The 13,584-nt window shown below is 48.4% G+C and overlaps 1 protein-coding gene across 4 annotated transcripts in view; it reads left to right on the forward strand.

Moving 5' to 3' along the window:
• The window catches only part of LOC114068243 (metabotropic glutamate receptor 7), a 137,936-nt gene that overhangs the window by 69,720 nt on the left and 54,632 nt on the right, over window positions 1–13,584 (forward strand). For all 4 annotated transcript variants that reach the window (XM_027904196.1, XM_027904194.1, XM_027904195.1 and 1 more), the window contains exon 6: window positions 4,972–5,114. In XM_027904196.1, the coding sequence (XP_027759997.1) occupies window positions 4,972–5,114 (143 nt within the window). The remainder of the gene's footprint in view (window positions 1–4,971; window positions 5,115–13,584) is intronic.

The raw sequence follows: 13,584 nt of genomic DNA on the forward strand, positions 1-13,584 counted from the left end.
ACAGACACCAAACCCCACAGGGCCCCAGGCCCCACAGCCCCGCTTTGGTCAGTCCAGCCCTCCCCACGTGGTTCTGCACTCAACGCAAATCATGGCTTTTTTATTGTTGTGGCACAAGGCCGTGTTTGTTCAGCACCTGTTGGAGAACAAGATGTTTTAGCCAAGGCAATCAGGCTGCTCCTGCCCAGAGACAGGAGTGGCTGCTGCTGGTTTAGCACCCCTTCCAGAAGCCTGATTTCCAGTGGGAGAAATAACGGGGTAAAAGCCTGAGCTTGCCTCTGACTCAGTGTGGTTCCTGAAGCCCTAGGAGGTTGTTACCGTCACACATCAGGTTTTTATCTTTATATTGTTTCCTGTACATGGAGAAAATTAACTGACTGGGATCCTGGTACCCAGAGCCCACGGTAGGTGTGTGCTCAGGGGAAGGCAGAGCTAAAGGGAAGCCAGGCCCACTGGGGAAGCCAGAACTGTGTGATTTAGACAGAGTAGTTACTCCAGCCTTCATTGCTCCAGTGAGATTTCAGAGGAGGTGAAACATCCTGAGAGCACTTTACCTCTTTTCCCTTATCACTTAACCCCCTGTGCTGCCCAGGCCATGCTGGTGGCAGCACCAACCCCCTGTTTCAGGCAGCACAACGGGCTTTCATGTACTTCCCCCGCATTGCACTGTATAAATCAGGCCTAAATATTAACACAATTTCCCTGCCTCTGTATGTTTTCCTGTAATTTTATTAGTTTCATTAACGAACACCCACTTGCCACCAGCTCAGTGGCCCCGGAGCGGGTCGTTTCCAGCAGGGAATGGTATTTCTCCTTCATAAACCTGCTAATGGACTTCCCAGGAGGTCTGGCTGCTCTCACCCTGGCTCTGCATGAGATAGAGAGCTGAGATTTAACCAGGAGCCAGAAGGTAGACCTCCAAATACATATTTAAAACAGATTTAGGAAAGTACTGAGAAAAATATCCTTTTGAAGTGTGGGAGGCAGGGCTTCTGCTGCCTGGGGAGGAGGGTTTGCATAAGCTGCATGGCCTCCTTGGGCACCACAGCCAGAGCTCCCCTCCTGCCATCTCCTAATAAATATTTTTATTAATAAACTTAACAAAACCCACACAGAGCCAATAGGACCCGAGAGCTTTAAAGAGGGGAACGCAGATGGGATTTTGTGGTCAAGCTTGTTCTGTTGTGCCAGGGATATTTTGCCTTTGTGTATAAATCATCCTATAAAGGGCAAGGTGAATATGAGGAGATTTTAATTCCTTTCCTTGAAGGGATGTTAACTACAGCCAGGAGCAAGTTTGGAGATGAATGATCCGAGGAGGTCTGCAGAGTTCTCTTGCCTCATTTGGGAAGGTTAATTGTGAAGGACAGAGCTGCTGTGACAGCACAGCTTCCATGTGCAGGACCACACCTGGGCCATTGCAGCGCTGGAAGGACGTGCTTGTCTCTGGACGTTTCTTGCATGCAAAGATGCTGAACGTTCATCTTGTCATTTTAACAGAGCCGAGACATCATTTATGAGGAACTGGGGGTCCAGTTAATGTTGTCTGGTGTCCAGCTGCAAGAACTGGTTTTCCCTGTGGATAACACCTGGGAGCTCCTGGGACACGGGTGGTGGTGCCTCTGTGTTCCTCAGCCATCCTGTCGTGCACAGAGGAGGGGCTGGGCTCGTGTCAGCTCTCTGGGTTTAGTCTTGCTCTTAACCTGCCCTTCTGAGTCACCAGTGCAGGGGTCCAACTCCTCAGGAAGGTTGGGACTTGGAAAGCAAATTTAGTCTGTGTGTCAAATCCTGTTCTCCCAGTTTCCCCCCTGAATTTGTCATAAGAACAGAAAGTGGAGCAGTGGGAGCGCTTTGTCCAGGCTGTGTGAGGAGAGAAAAAGCGTAGCCTGTTTTCAAGCACCCTGAGCCTGAGATCCTCTTTGCATGTAATGAATCTCCTTGGCACTGTGCAGTTGAGAGCATCCTGCCTGTGCCTGCTTTGGAGTCTTTTCTTCCTTGCAAAGGTAATGCAGGAAGAGCTGAAGCCACGCTTTGATGAAGGGAGGCTGGATTTGTGTGAGGAGCTCAGTGTGCATTTTGCTCTTGTCACACTACCTCGAGAACAAAGGGCCCAAAATATGGAAAACTTCAAACCTCGAGCATTCAAGCAGCCAGAGTCTGAAAGTCTCAAAGTGCAATTGTGTTTTTGCCAGTGAAAAGCTGAAGATGCTGTTCATAGGAGCCCTTTGGGTCTTCAACCTGCCATGAACGTGAACTGAGTAATAAACACCTTGGCTAGTGACACCTGCCTAGCACCCTGTCCTCCTCTTGTTAATCAGTGTCTCATCTTGCAGTGATTAAGAGGTTGAAATCCTACAACTTCAGTCAGATTGTGTCTGGTCTTGAGTGCTTTCTGCAGGTGTACCCTGTGTCTGTGTGGGGACAAGGCAGCTCGTTTGCTGTGAATTGAAGAGAACTGTCATGGCCTCTGCAGGAGCAGGAAGCTGCAGCCTCAAGGCTGACACTCTGAAGCACTTGCTGGGGCTAAGCAAAGTTCTGGGAAATCTTAATAGAAAGAAAATAAATTCTAGATGATCAAAAAGCAGTGAAACAACCACACATTTTCATGATTAAAAGATCGAGAAGTCAAAGAACAAGAAGGGTCACCTGTGAAAACCCTGGTTCATCTCCCTGTGATGAGGTTTTCCGACACCACATTTTATTGTTTTCATTGTTTCATCAAAGGAGCCCGAGTTGTGGTGGAGGCTGAAATGCTGCAGGATCAAAGCAGGGCTGATGGATCCCCACAGGAGGAGGCACAAAAGGAGAGCAGAGCCTGCACCTGGCCCACACCGGGGTTAAGGAGGGCTTGCACTTCCTAAGCAGATCTGTGGCTGGGAGCCCAATTACTCCAACTTCAAAGTCAGGAGAGGGACTCTTGTGCCTGACCCCTGACCCGGGGTTACCAGTCCTTCCCATTCCTTTGGATTCTCGACCTCCCAACAGATCCCAGGCCTGTCTATACCATTTTAACCCTTCAGTGGTGCAGTACCTGCCAATGGCAGCAGGTGTTCACTGCTCCCTGCCCAGTCCCTGTGACCATGCCCAGGTCCATGTCCCTTGGGGGCTCTGGACCATCAGCCTATGCTGGATCATCAGCCTGCAGCCCTGGCACATCCAAGTGCATCCATGACCTTAAGGATTGTTTTAAAGGGCTTAGCCAGGAGGGCTCTGGGTGACATTCCCAGGAAAGTGACCTAGGGGTCCTCTTGGCTGCTTCCCCACAGGTTTTGTCTCAGCACTGTTGACTGTGGGTGGCCTGGACAGTGATGTCCACTCACTGTGTGCCTCCTGACCAGCAGACACGGACCCTTCCTCGTGTCCTGAGACCTTGTCAGGATGTGGGGAATCCACAAATGTCTCTCTTGCATTTTGGGAGCCTCACTGGAACTCCTGCCATTTCAACGGTACCTTTTCTGTCAGCTCTGACAAAACCAAGCTCAACTGATAATATCCAGCCTTAAGAGTCGTGATTAGCTAAATCCCATTTACCATTTGTGCCGACCTTCCCGGGGAGCCAAGGAATTACAGCCATTGCTTCTGATTCACTCTTAAGTGTTTTCACTCTAAATGTATTCTGGCTACATGAATCTGTAATGACAATTAAATATCTGCCTGGTGCTCATAAGGAACAGTGAGCAGAGATTTTAGTGCAAGATTTTCTGTACCAGCCTTTGAACTGAATTTGTTCTGATCTCAGAGGATTGTCGGAGAGACAGGAAACCATTTACCAGGGCTAGAATGGAGACTGTGCTAATTCACTCCTCCAAACCTTTTTTTTCACTCACTGGAATTCAATGAAGAATGGGAATCATGAAGAAAACAGTAATCTTAAAGTTCAGTGCTACAACAGGAGAGATTTTTCATTGCTTTAGGGAAAAGAAGTTATGCAGGAGGAGGAAGCTTTGAATATAGATATGCTGGAGGATTGTCATAATCTTCAATCTTGACACAATATTGCTCTTCCCCACTGAAACCTATTTTAATATGTCTTGAAATAAATGTCACCCTTGAAGGTTGCTCCTGGAGATCTGAGGAAATGCAGCACTGCTTTGAATCTCAGAAAAGGTTCACATCTAATGCCATGGTAATTAAAATGCAGATGGTGTGGTGAGAGCTCTCCTCAGGATCAGGGATTGTCTGTCCCAGGGCTCAGACATCTCTGCACCCCCATGCTTTGCTCAGCACCAGGCACAGAGGGAGGGCTGGGGGCTTTCCTTGCCTTGTCCCTTGTCCTGCGCTTCCTGACCCACGTTCATCACCTCAGTCCATGGCAAATAAAGTCAGTTCAGGATCCTGCTCTGTTCCCACTGAGACACTTCTGTATCAGTGTCAGAGAGCCTAAAGAAGGGAGTACATAAGGAACAGTCTTCCTAAAGCTTAGTCTGTTCTGTTCCACCCCAAGCACATGGTGATTACGGGAATGAGAACATACTGTGGAGGAGGAAGCTATTTCTGGATGCCAGTCAAGACTCACCAGACCCAGGCTGACTCCTGACAGCACTATCTCACAGAAGCAGATGGAACACTTTTGGGGTGTGGGGGGGAAAGAAGCATTTAGAGGCTCCATTCACAGGAGTGATTCTCACTGAAGAACTCCCTGAGGAAAGAGAGATGGGAGGGAGGCTGGAGGGCAGGAAGGAAAGCCTTCTGATATTTCTCATGTTGGGCAAAGCTGGAGTGAGGTAAGGCTCATCTAGTTTGCTCTGTTTATTTTTAGCCAGCAGGTTTAGGCAGTGAGAGCTGATCTCTGGAAGAGGGCTGGGGTGATGCCAGTGTCCTGAAGTGTCCTGTTTAGACGGCTGGGCCGGTAGATGACCTTTGCCTGAAACGTGTTTCCAGTCTGAACACTCTCAACCGTGACTAAACAAAGTAGATCTTGTAAAGACTTGGTGTTGGCTGGTTGGATTTTGTCTTGTTTCCTTCCCCCAGGCAGTGCTGGCACTCCAGTGATGTTCAACAAGAACGGGGATGCCCCAGGGCGCTACGACATCTTCCAGTTCCACACCACCAACACCAGCACCCCAGGCTACCGCCTCATCGGCCAGTGGACAGATGACCTGCAGCTCAACGTGAGTCTGGCTGAGTCCTGCCTTGCTCCTCTCTGTCAGCCATAGTCACTAAATGCTTTTTTTCATCCGGAAAACTTGGGAGGGATCTTCACTATCTCTTCACAGCAGCACAGTGGGGTTTTGTTGCACATTATCTTGTTCTAGTCTGTCCTGCAACCTTTTCCCCACACCCTGAGCACCAAAGCTCCTCAGACTAATAGAGACATTAGGGGATCATGCAAATTTTATTACTTTTGTGTGTCTGAGATCCCTAGTTGCCAGCTTGGAAAATGAAGCCGTAATTTGTTGTAGTTTGAAACCACAGGGCTTTCATTTGCAGATGCTCTTCAGTTTTTCCTGGTTTTGGAAAGCTGAAAGTAAATGTTGTTGGAGTGACTCACTTTTCCAGTGGTACTTTCAATCCATATGGATGAGATGGCCTTTCTGTGATGATGCCTAAAGGAAAACAAGCACGTAGGAGCAGGGGATCAAAGATACTTTGATGTTTTCCAGATGAAAAAAACAGGAGTGGTGGGTGGGAAAGCTGGAGTCTGTGTCAGCCTCATCCAGGGAGAGCTGGTCTGTGACCTGTCTCAAGATCTGGGTTCATGATTCCTGATTGACTTTGTGAAAGTTGCTTGAGCCTCGAGTTCCTGGAGAAGTGGTGCCAGTTTGAGCTGAGAACTGGTTGGCTCCTTGAGGAGTGTTATGAACACCCACAGCCAGAGGTTTCAGTTGTTTGGCTCTTCAGCAACAGAGCCTGAATAAGAGCAGGGTTATTCCTGAAGTGTTTATTTGTTGAGAGGTTTTCCTCTCTCAGTCAATGTTCCATGCAAGGAACATCATGAATCCTTGGTGTGTTATGGCCCCTTCTCTGCCTCTGCTGCCAGGTTTCCTTTGCAAACAGGGTGCAGGGTGACAGGGAGGGCTCTGTGACCATGGCCCAGCCCCAGCACGTCCCCAGGGGTGGCCAGGGCATACCTGGCACACAGGGAGGGGTCCCAGCCCCTGTGGCTGAGTGTGGACCCAGCGTCACCCTCACTGCACTTGTAATGTTGTGGGGGTTCGTTAAATTAAGTTAATAGCATGTGGGTCACCAAAAGTCCAGTCTTGGAGACTGGCCACAATATTTTGCTCTCTTTGGATTCTGGCTCATTTTGATTGGCTTTATTTGATTTGCTCTTTTGGTGGTTTTCAACTTTTGATGTTCTATTTAAAGAAACCTATATTAACTTTCAATTTACAGTTCTTTTAGCAAAAAATATTAATATTTTATTAAGTAAATCCTTCTTTATGTAAACGATACATCCTGCTTCATTAAAATTTAAAGCTAAATTAATGGAGCTTGATTTGTATTCCTGTTGTTGTGTTAAATGTTTCCATCAAAAGAGATCTTTCCTCACCCTCAAATCCTTGTGGCCACAGGGTCATATCAGTAATTAAGATTCTCTCAGTACCTTCTCTTCTACTTGTTGAAGTGTCCTGCTTTCTCACACAGATATAGATGTAGGTATAGGTACATGGTAGTCCCTGCATGTGTTTTCTTACAACAATTAAGAAAATTGTGGAGTTTAGAGAAGTCAAGGATTCCTGGAAATAACCAAAGTAAAGACTATTAAATACATTCCAGGGAAAACTACCAGAGGCTACAATTTGTCTTCAGTAATTATTGTGGAGATAACCCTTCAGGGGATATTTCCACAGGACTTATTCCTTTATTACTAACACAGAAAGGGAAAGAAAAGGATGTTTGGTGCAAGTGCTAATTTTGATTTGGAAACTGCTGCAGTGATGTTTTGTTTTCCACGAGGCTTGTCACTTTGGGCAGTCTCAGTTCAGTGTGTCTGAATTTCCTCAGTTACAAGAGAGAAAAGTTGTTCACACAGGCCTTAAAGGTAAGGACACTCCTGATCCCAAAAGGAGTAGGTAAACAACTGCTGAAGACCATCATAGGTGAGTAAATACCTTCTTCTTTACCATTGTCCTCATCCCAAGAAGGAACCAGCATGTTTTGCCATTTCTCTGGCAGTGGTGCTGCTGTTGAGCCTGTTGTGGAGCCCTTCTGCAATGGTCCATGTCACCTTCCCGTTCATGGTATTTTCTTGGAGTGTGGTGGCCACAGAGTGGATTCATCTTGGGAGCTGTACTGAATTTTCTCATGTAAAGTTACAGAAGAACTTCTATTTAAATTTTATTTCTGTTGCTTATGTTGGTAGACAAACAGAAGAGATCTTTAACAACTTACTAAAATCTGCTCTATCCAATTGTTTTCTTCTTGTCATGAGTTGATAAACCTGGTTTTGTGAGTTATCTGAGGCTCTATTCTTCTCAGTCCTGGTGGTTCTCCCACCTTGGCATCACCTTTGCTGTTCCATGTCTGGCAGAACTGTCCAGCCAAGGCAGGCACTGGCTCCCTGCCCCCTCCAGAGCCAGGCTCTGCTTCCCTTCAGATGTTTGTATGTGAAGTGTCTCTTCTGGCTGCTGTTGACTCACCCTGGATTTGCATTCCTGTATCTGAGGGCAGAAGCTGGTTGATAACAAAGAAAATATTCTATGACTTTTCACTGCAGCAAACTTTGGGAGCTGCCGTAGCTTTTCCACAAGGGCAGCCCAGTCCCCCTTTCCTTTGCCTGGTTGGTGTCAAACCACTGAGCACAGCTTTGCCCAGTACCCAGTGCATGATTTAGTGTCAGTTCTGGCTGTGTTTCAGGTATCCACGCAAGGATAAAACGAGCAGATGTCTAATTCGGAATGGCTTGGCCAGTATTCCATGCAAAGCCCCTGCAGTGCTTTGTTCTCCCAGCAGCAAGGTTGTGAGCACACGAGGCCGGCCCCTCTCCCACCAGAGGTCAGGGGAGACCACCCTCTGCCTCTGTCCTCGGTGAGGATGATGCCAAGCTCTGTCAGCCCCTTTTGGCCCCTGGCACGTGGATTTAAGGCACAGTATTTATAGTTCGTGTCCTCCTGCAATTTGAAATGCTTTGCTCTGGATTTTGGGATCAGGAATTTGGCCTCTCCTGAAATCCTGAGCTGTGACCCCCAGCGCCTGTGGGAAAGCAAAGATACAGCTAATGCCATTAGCTGATAAATCCTCTGGCCACGGTAATAGTGGAGTTTTAAAGCAGGGTTGTGGCTCCCTGATGGTGCTGAGGGTGCATGTGGGTGTTACAAGGCAGTTGTGTCGTTACAGGAGCTGCTTTGACTGGGTTTAGCTTTAATGTTTCGGAAGCCAGAAGTGCCAGCAGTGTAAAGGAGGGAATCTGCCACGGGGAGGAGGGAGGGTGTCATGTACCAGCTCTTCAGTGGTTGGTTTGCTTTTCAAGTGGGTAATTTGATTTGTTGTTTGGTTGGGTTTCCTTTGGCATTAAGTGGATCACCGAGGCCTCTGCGGCTCGTGCAGTAGGACATGGTGAGGGTGGCTGAAGGCAGCGTGGCCAGGACATGCAGGGTCCTGCTTTCATGCCTGATGTTTCCCTTGGAATCTGAGAGCAGTACTCACCCCCCATGCTCTCCCAGCGTGCCCACAGACCCATCTCCAGCTGTCTCCTCGCTGTACCTGCCCTGTTTGTGAGTCTCTGGAAGCCTTTGAGGCTGATGGATAAGAGGCACTGTAGGAGTGCAAGGGGCTGGCAGAGCAGCTCCCATACGTGGCTGGCTCCTAAAAATGCAGCTCCTCATGCTTTGAGGTGCCTGACACAAAGAGAAACACACCTCTCCTGGAGGAACTGCTGTGCCTGAAGGAGAAAGAAATGGATCGCTCCTAGAGGAGCTACAGGTTCTCGTGGGAAATTTGGTGATATTGCTTCTTTCTCTAGACAGAGTTAACTCAGCAGGTCCCAGGTTTATTATGTTTTCCCATCCCATTCCCCCTGCAACTATCCCAGAACTGTCAAATCAACAAATAAAGCAACAATCCCTGTGAAATTACTGAACCTTATTTTTCCAAGCGTTTGCCTTGTTGCCAAGGCTGGAGAGATCTGCCCAGGCTCCTGCACAGGCACATGAGCTGAGGTGTGGAGTCATCTCAGACCATCCCTTTCCATCCCCCTTGGGCTGCCTGTCCATGGGGGCAGAGGTGGTGCCCTCTTTCACCTTCACCCTCATCTGGGAGTAGTGCAGTGGTTCCATGAGACCTGTTCACTCGCCCTTAGAGAGGGAGATCTTCCCAGAACAAGGCAATGTGGGGTTGTTTTGCAGTCTGATTGTCTAATGAGTGCTGTAATAAGGCCATTGGTGTCTGCATAGGGTGCATCATGTTGTCTTAATTGCATTGGCATCTCCGACTTGTCAAGTGCACTCTTCCAGCTCGGTGTTATGGCTCATAACGGTGTCACTGGGCACTGGGGCTCTGCAGCACATTTTCAGGATGGCTGAGGAAGGTGAATTCTTGACTAGGGATGGAAAACACCATGTCCTGTCCATTATTACACTGCAGAGATTTCAAGCAGCTCTTACTCCAGACGTGCTTCACTTCCAAAGCACCGGGCAGGGCTCACTGTGAGCTCCAGATAAAATGAAACCATTCCCCTCGTTAATTTGTCTGCAAACAGAAGCAAATACATGTTAAAGACGCCGAAACATGTTGCTTGCAGAGAGAAACAAGAAAATCTGTATTGTTTTATGGATGTGCCCTGGGACTGGGAATAGTCTGGTGGTGTGGAGCGGTGCAGGGTTTGAAACATGAGTGCTGGCTGCAGGAGCCCTGCACGCCGTGTCGGGCCGGCTGCCTGCAATTCCTCAGCCCCTTATTGATGGCCTCCAGCAGCATGTGATCTATGGCTGCAATCCTGCCAAACAAGTGCTGGGAAGATGGATGGCATTGATAATTATCAATATGGTTCCATAAACACGTCGGTTACACGGATCCAACCGCCCTTATAAATCCTGGCCGGCGCCGCACGCTCCGAGGAAGCGGCTGCTGCTCATTAATAACCCCCTGCTCCGGAGGGAGGGAACTGAGTGCTGCTGTTCTCCAGGATTTCAGAGGAGCGTGAAAAATGGGGGGAAAAATTCCTCTTGCTTTAAGGAGCAATGTTCCTGCAGCTCGTGGTGTTGGGCTCGGAGCGAGCTGGGGGCCAGCATTCACCTCCAGAGGATGGGGAGCCCTGGCTGGCCTGGGAGACAGACAGAGCCACTGACACAGAGGTGAGGCAACTTCCACACTGCCATGCTTTCTTCCCCACAAACAGAAATATATTAAGGAACTCAGTAATCCTGTTTGCAATTTATGCAGATCCTGCTCACTTCAACACCTACTGAGTCTGTTTGGGCTCAGACTAATCAATTTACTGCCACAAACATCTCTGTTAGGGAATTTGGAAACAAATGTTATGAATAGTGAGCTGGTGACGAGAGTAATTAACTGTCTAACCTGCTGGCAAGAGACCCGGCTGTACCTGCCTTTTTTTGGTAAAATATTCGGATTGGAATTGGATCCAAGCGACTCCTCAGCGCTGTTGGATGCTCAGGAATATTCTGCCAACAGATGGTATTTTTCTAAAATAACGTGTTCAAGTTGATTTTTGTTCATTCTTTTTTTTTTTTTGGTTTTGCTGTTGGGCTTTGGGTTTGTGCTTTTCTTTTGGAGCAGAGTGTGTTCAAACCAGATGGATGTTTGTTTGTTTGTTTGTTTGGCACTGTTGGGACACTCTGCATCCTCTGCTCCCCTGGTCCTCTCCATGTGTCACATCGGTCAGCAGGTGACACGTGTGACAGTCACGCCCCTGGGGCTGGGGGTGCCTGGCTTTGTGGGAATTATTTCACAGCATTATAGCTGCTGAATGCAAAGTCCTTCCAGAAAGATCTGCAGCCTGGTTGCAGAGCTTTTGGCCATAGCTGGGCATTTCTGAGCTCAGCCTCTGTTACACCCTCAGCCAAACTGCCTGTGGTCCAGTTAGGAGTTTAAAGGTGCATAATTGCATCAGCAGGTTCCTCAAACACGTCCAAATTACATGTTTTGGCTGGGAGTCCCCGTGCCCACCGTGTCAGCAGCTCTGATGTGCTGTAATAATAGATGTTGTTTATTTTGTTCTCTCATTAAATTCTGCAATCTTTCATTGCTCGTGTCAGCTGTGACCAGCAAAACACCTTTCATTATCTTAAATTGCAGAATTACCTTTCAGCCAACTGGAAGGGAATTTTTCAAACCACTGGCCTGCTGAATGACCATATGCTAATTCCTTAGTCCTCCAGCAGGTCTCCAAAATGCATGGAAGAGGAGCAGGCTGGAATCACGTAGGGCCTGCTCACAAGCTGTGATTGCAGCCGGACACGGGGAGGGCTCTTGGAATGAAACCAGGGGCTTGTGGGATCACAGATGGGTTTGATGCATTTGGTTCAGAGACGGCTGCTGGAAGTAATTTGTGTTCAGATAAGGGCACAGCCTCAACATACCTGACAGAAACCATGTGAATCCAGCAGCGCTGCTCCTGTACCACAGCAGGGAGCTCAAGCACTTATGGCACTTCCATCCTTCCAGGGCCTGGAGGGAGCCTGCAGGAAAGATGGAGAGAGACTGTTTATCAGGGCCTGCGGGGACAGGACAAGGGGAATGGCTTCAAACTGCCAGAGAGCAGGGTTAGATTAGGAAGGAATCCTTCCCTGTGACGGGGGGAGGCCCGGGCACAGGGTGCCCAGAGCAGCTGTGGCTGCCCCATCCTTGGGAGTGTCCAAGGCCAGGTTGGAGCAACCTGGATTAGTGGAAGGTGTCCCTGTCCAGGGCAGGGGATGGGAACAAGATGATATTTAATGTTCCTTCCAACCCAAACCGCTTTGTGATTCTCTGATCCTGAAATGCAGGTGATCTTGTTTGTACCTGGGCTTTCTTTGGAAGAAGTCCTAAGTCGTGTGTTGTAATGCAGAGAGTCTCAGAGGTGTCTCCAAGTGTCCTTCAGTGCACCAAACACTTGGCAGGTAAGGCCCAGCTCACAGGAGCACTTGGGGTCAGCACGATGCTGACTGCAGCAACACCCACAGAGAACAGCCCCAGGCTGAGAGGATGCACCTGGCCAGGAGCTGGAATGGGCACTGCAGGAGCTGGAATGGGCACTGTGGCAGCTGGTGCCCGGGTGGGAGTCCTGGACAATCCTTCTGCAGCGAGGGCTGGTCTGGAGTGAATCAGAAACCCTGCCAGGGTGGTGCTTTTGGCAGGGGGAAAGCAGCTTTGAGAACTGAAGCGTTGGGAGGCTTTGATAAAGTTGGGTGTGAATGGCAGAACAAAACCATCCAGAGAACAAGGACCCTCAGTCCCCTCCATGTGCAGAGTTAGAAAATTATCCACAAAGAGAAGAGCCAGAGCCATGGGCACCCCTTTCCACACTTGAAAATCATGAAAACTGTGCTGTTTTTTTTTTTTTTGAAAAGAAAGGTTATTCTACAAGTTCAAGCTTTTTATGTAGATTTTCACTCTGTAAAAACAAGAAGGCAATAGTTAAATCTTACACATGGCTCTGAAAACTGGCTCAGACTTGGAGCTGTGGACGTGAAATGTCATTTCCTCTCTGCTATTGACCCGTTTTCCCAGGCAGTAACACCCCCCTGAGCTGCACCCCCCGAGGCAGGCGAGGGGAATTCAGCTCCATCAGCTTTTGGCAACGCAGAACATCGGTGTAATTCTCCTCCAGGTCTGAGAATGTCACAAGGTAAAGTGTTTGTAGGGAGATAAATGCTAAGAGAAACCAGGCTGGGAGAGTCTTTGAGATATATTACAGGTGTGTGCAAAGATGGGAAAAACCAGGAACGTAAAAGGAGCTCATAAAAGCTGTAATGGCAAAAAAATGACGTAGCAGAAGAGTCGGTGAGTTGAGAATTTGCTTTATCTCGTGCTGCTCTCTCCCGTGCCCGTGAGCTGCAGGCAGACACACTCTGAGAATGAGGAACACAAGAAATAGAGGATAAAAAATAAATCACCCAGTCTTCAGAATAGGTGCTGGTTTGCTCCTGCACATCCCTTTGTAAATCCTTTTTGCGTGGCTAATGTAGTTTTGTCAGCAAATATATTCAAGAGCAAATGTTTTGCTGGGATACTTTATGGGTAATGAACAGGTTGGGTTGCTTTTGGCAGGAGTAACAATGTCAGTTTGTGTGTTATTGAGGGGGCAGTATTCTTTATTTAATACCCAAAACCAGGAAGAGGCTTCTCAATGACAGATGTGCTTTGTTGTATTTGGAGAAGTTCACCCAGCTGTGGAGAGGAAAACACTTCATCTGTGCACCAAAGCTGTTCTGCTCCCAGCAGCAGCTCCTCTGCTCCCAGAGTGGAAAGCAGGACACAGCAGCTCCAGCAGCACAGGAGCACTGGGCATGTCCCAAATACCAGTCCAGTGGGAAACTCAGGCTTCCAGTTAGATCCACTGTGTTTTTGCCAGATGTTTCCGTCCTTCTTGGCCCTTCTTTCAGCCCAGCAGGGCCCCCACAACTGCTGTGATAAAGCCCCAGCCTGGGTCAGCCCTGCCCAGGCATCTCTGTCACTGGTGAGGGGCTGTTTCCTGCTGGG

Source organism: Empidonax traillii, unplaced genomic scaffold, assembly GCF_003031625.1.
Source record: "Empidonax traillii isolate 1590-97213 ecotype Southwest subspecies unplaced genomic scaffold, ASM303162v1 scaffold1019:size274861, whole genome shotgun sequence".
Lineage (NCBI taxonomy): Eukaryota > Metazoa > Chordata > Aves > Passeriformes > Tyrannidae > Empidonax > Empidonax traillii.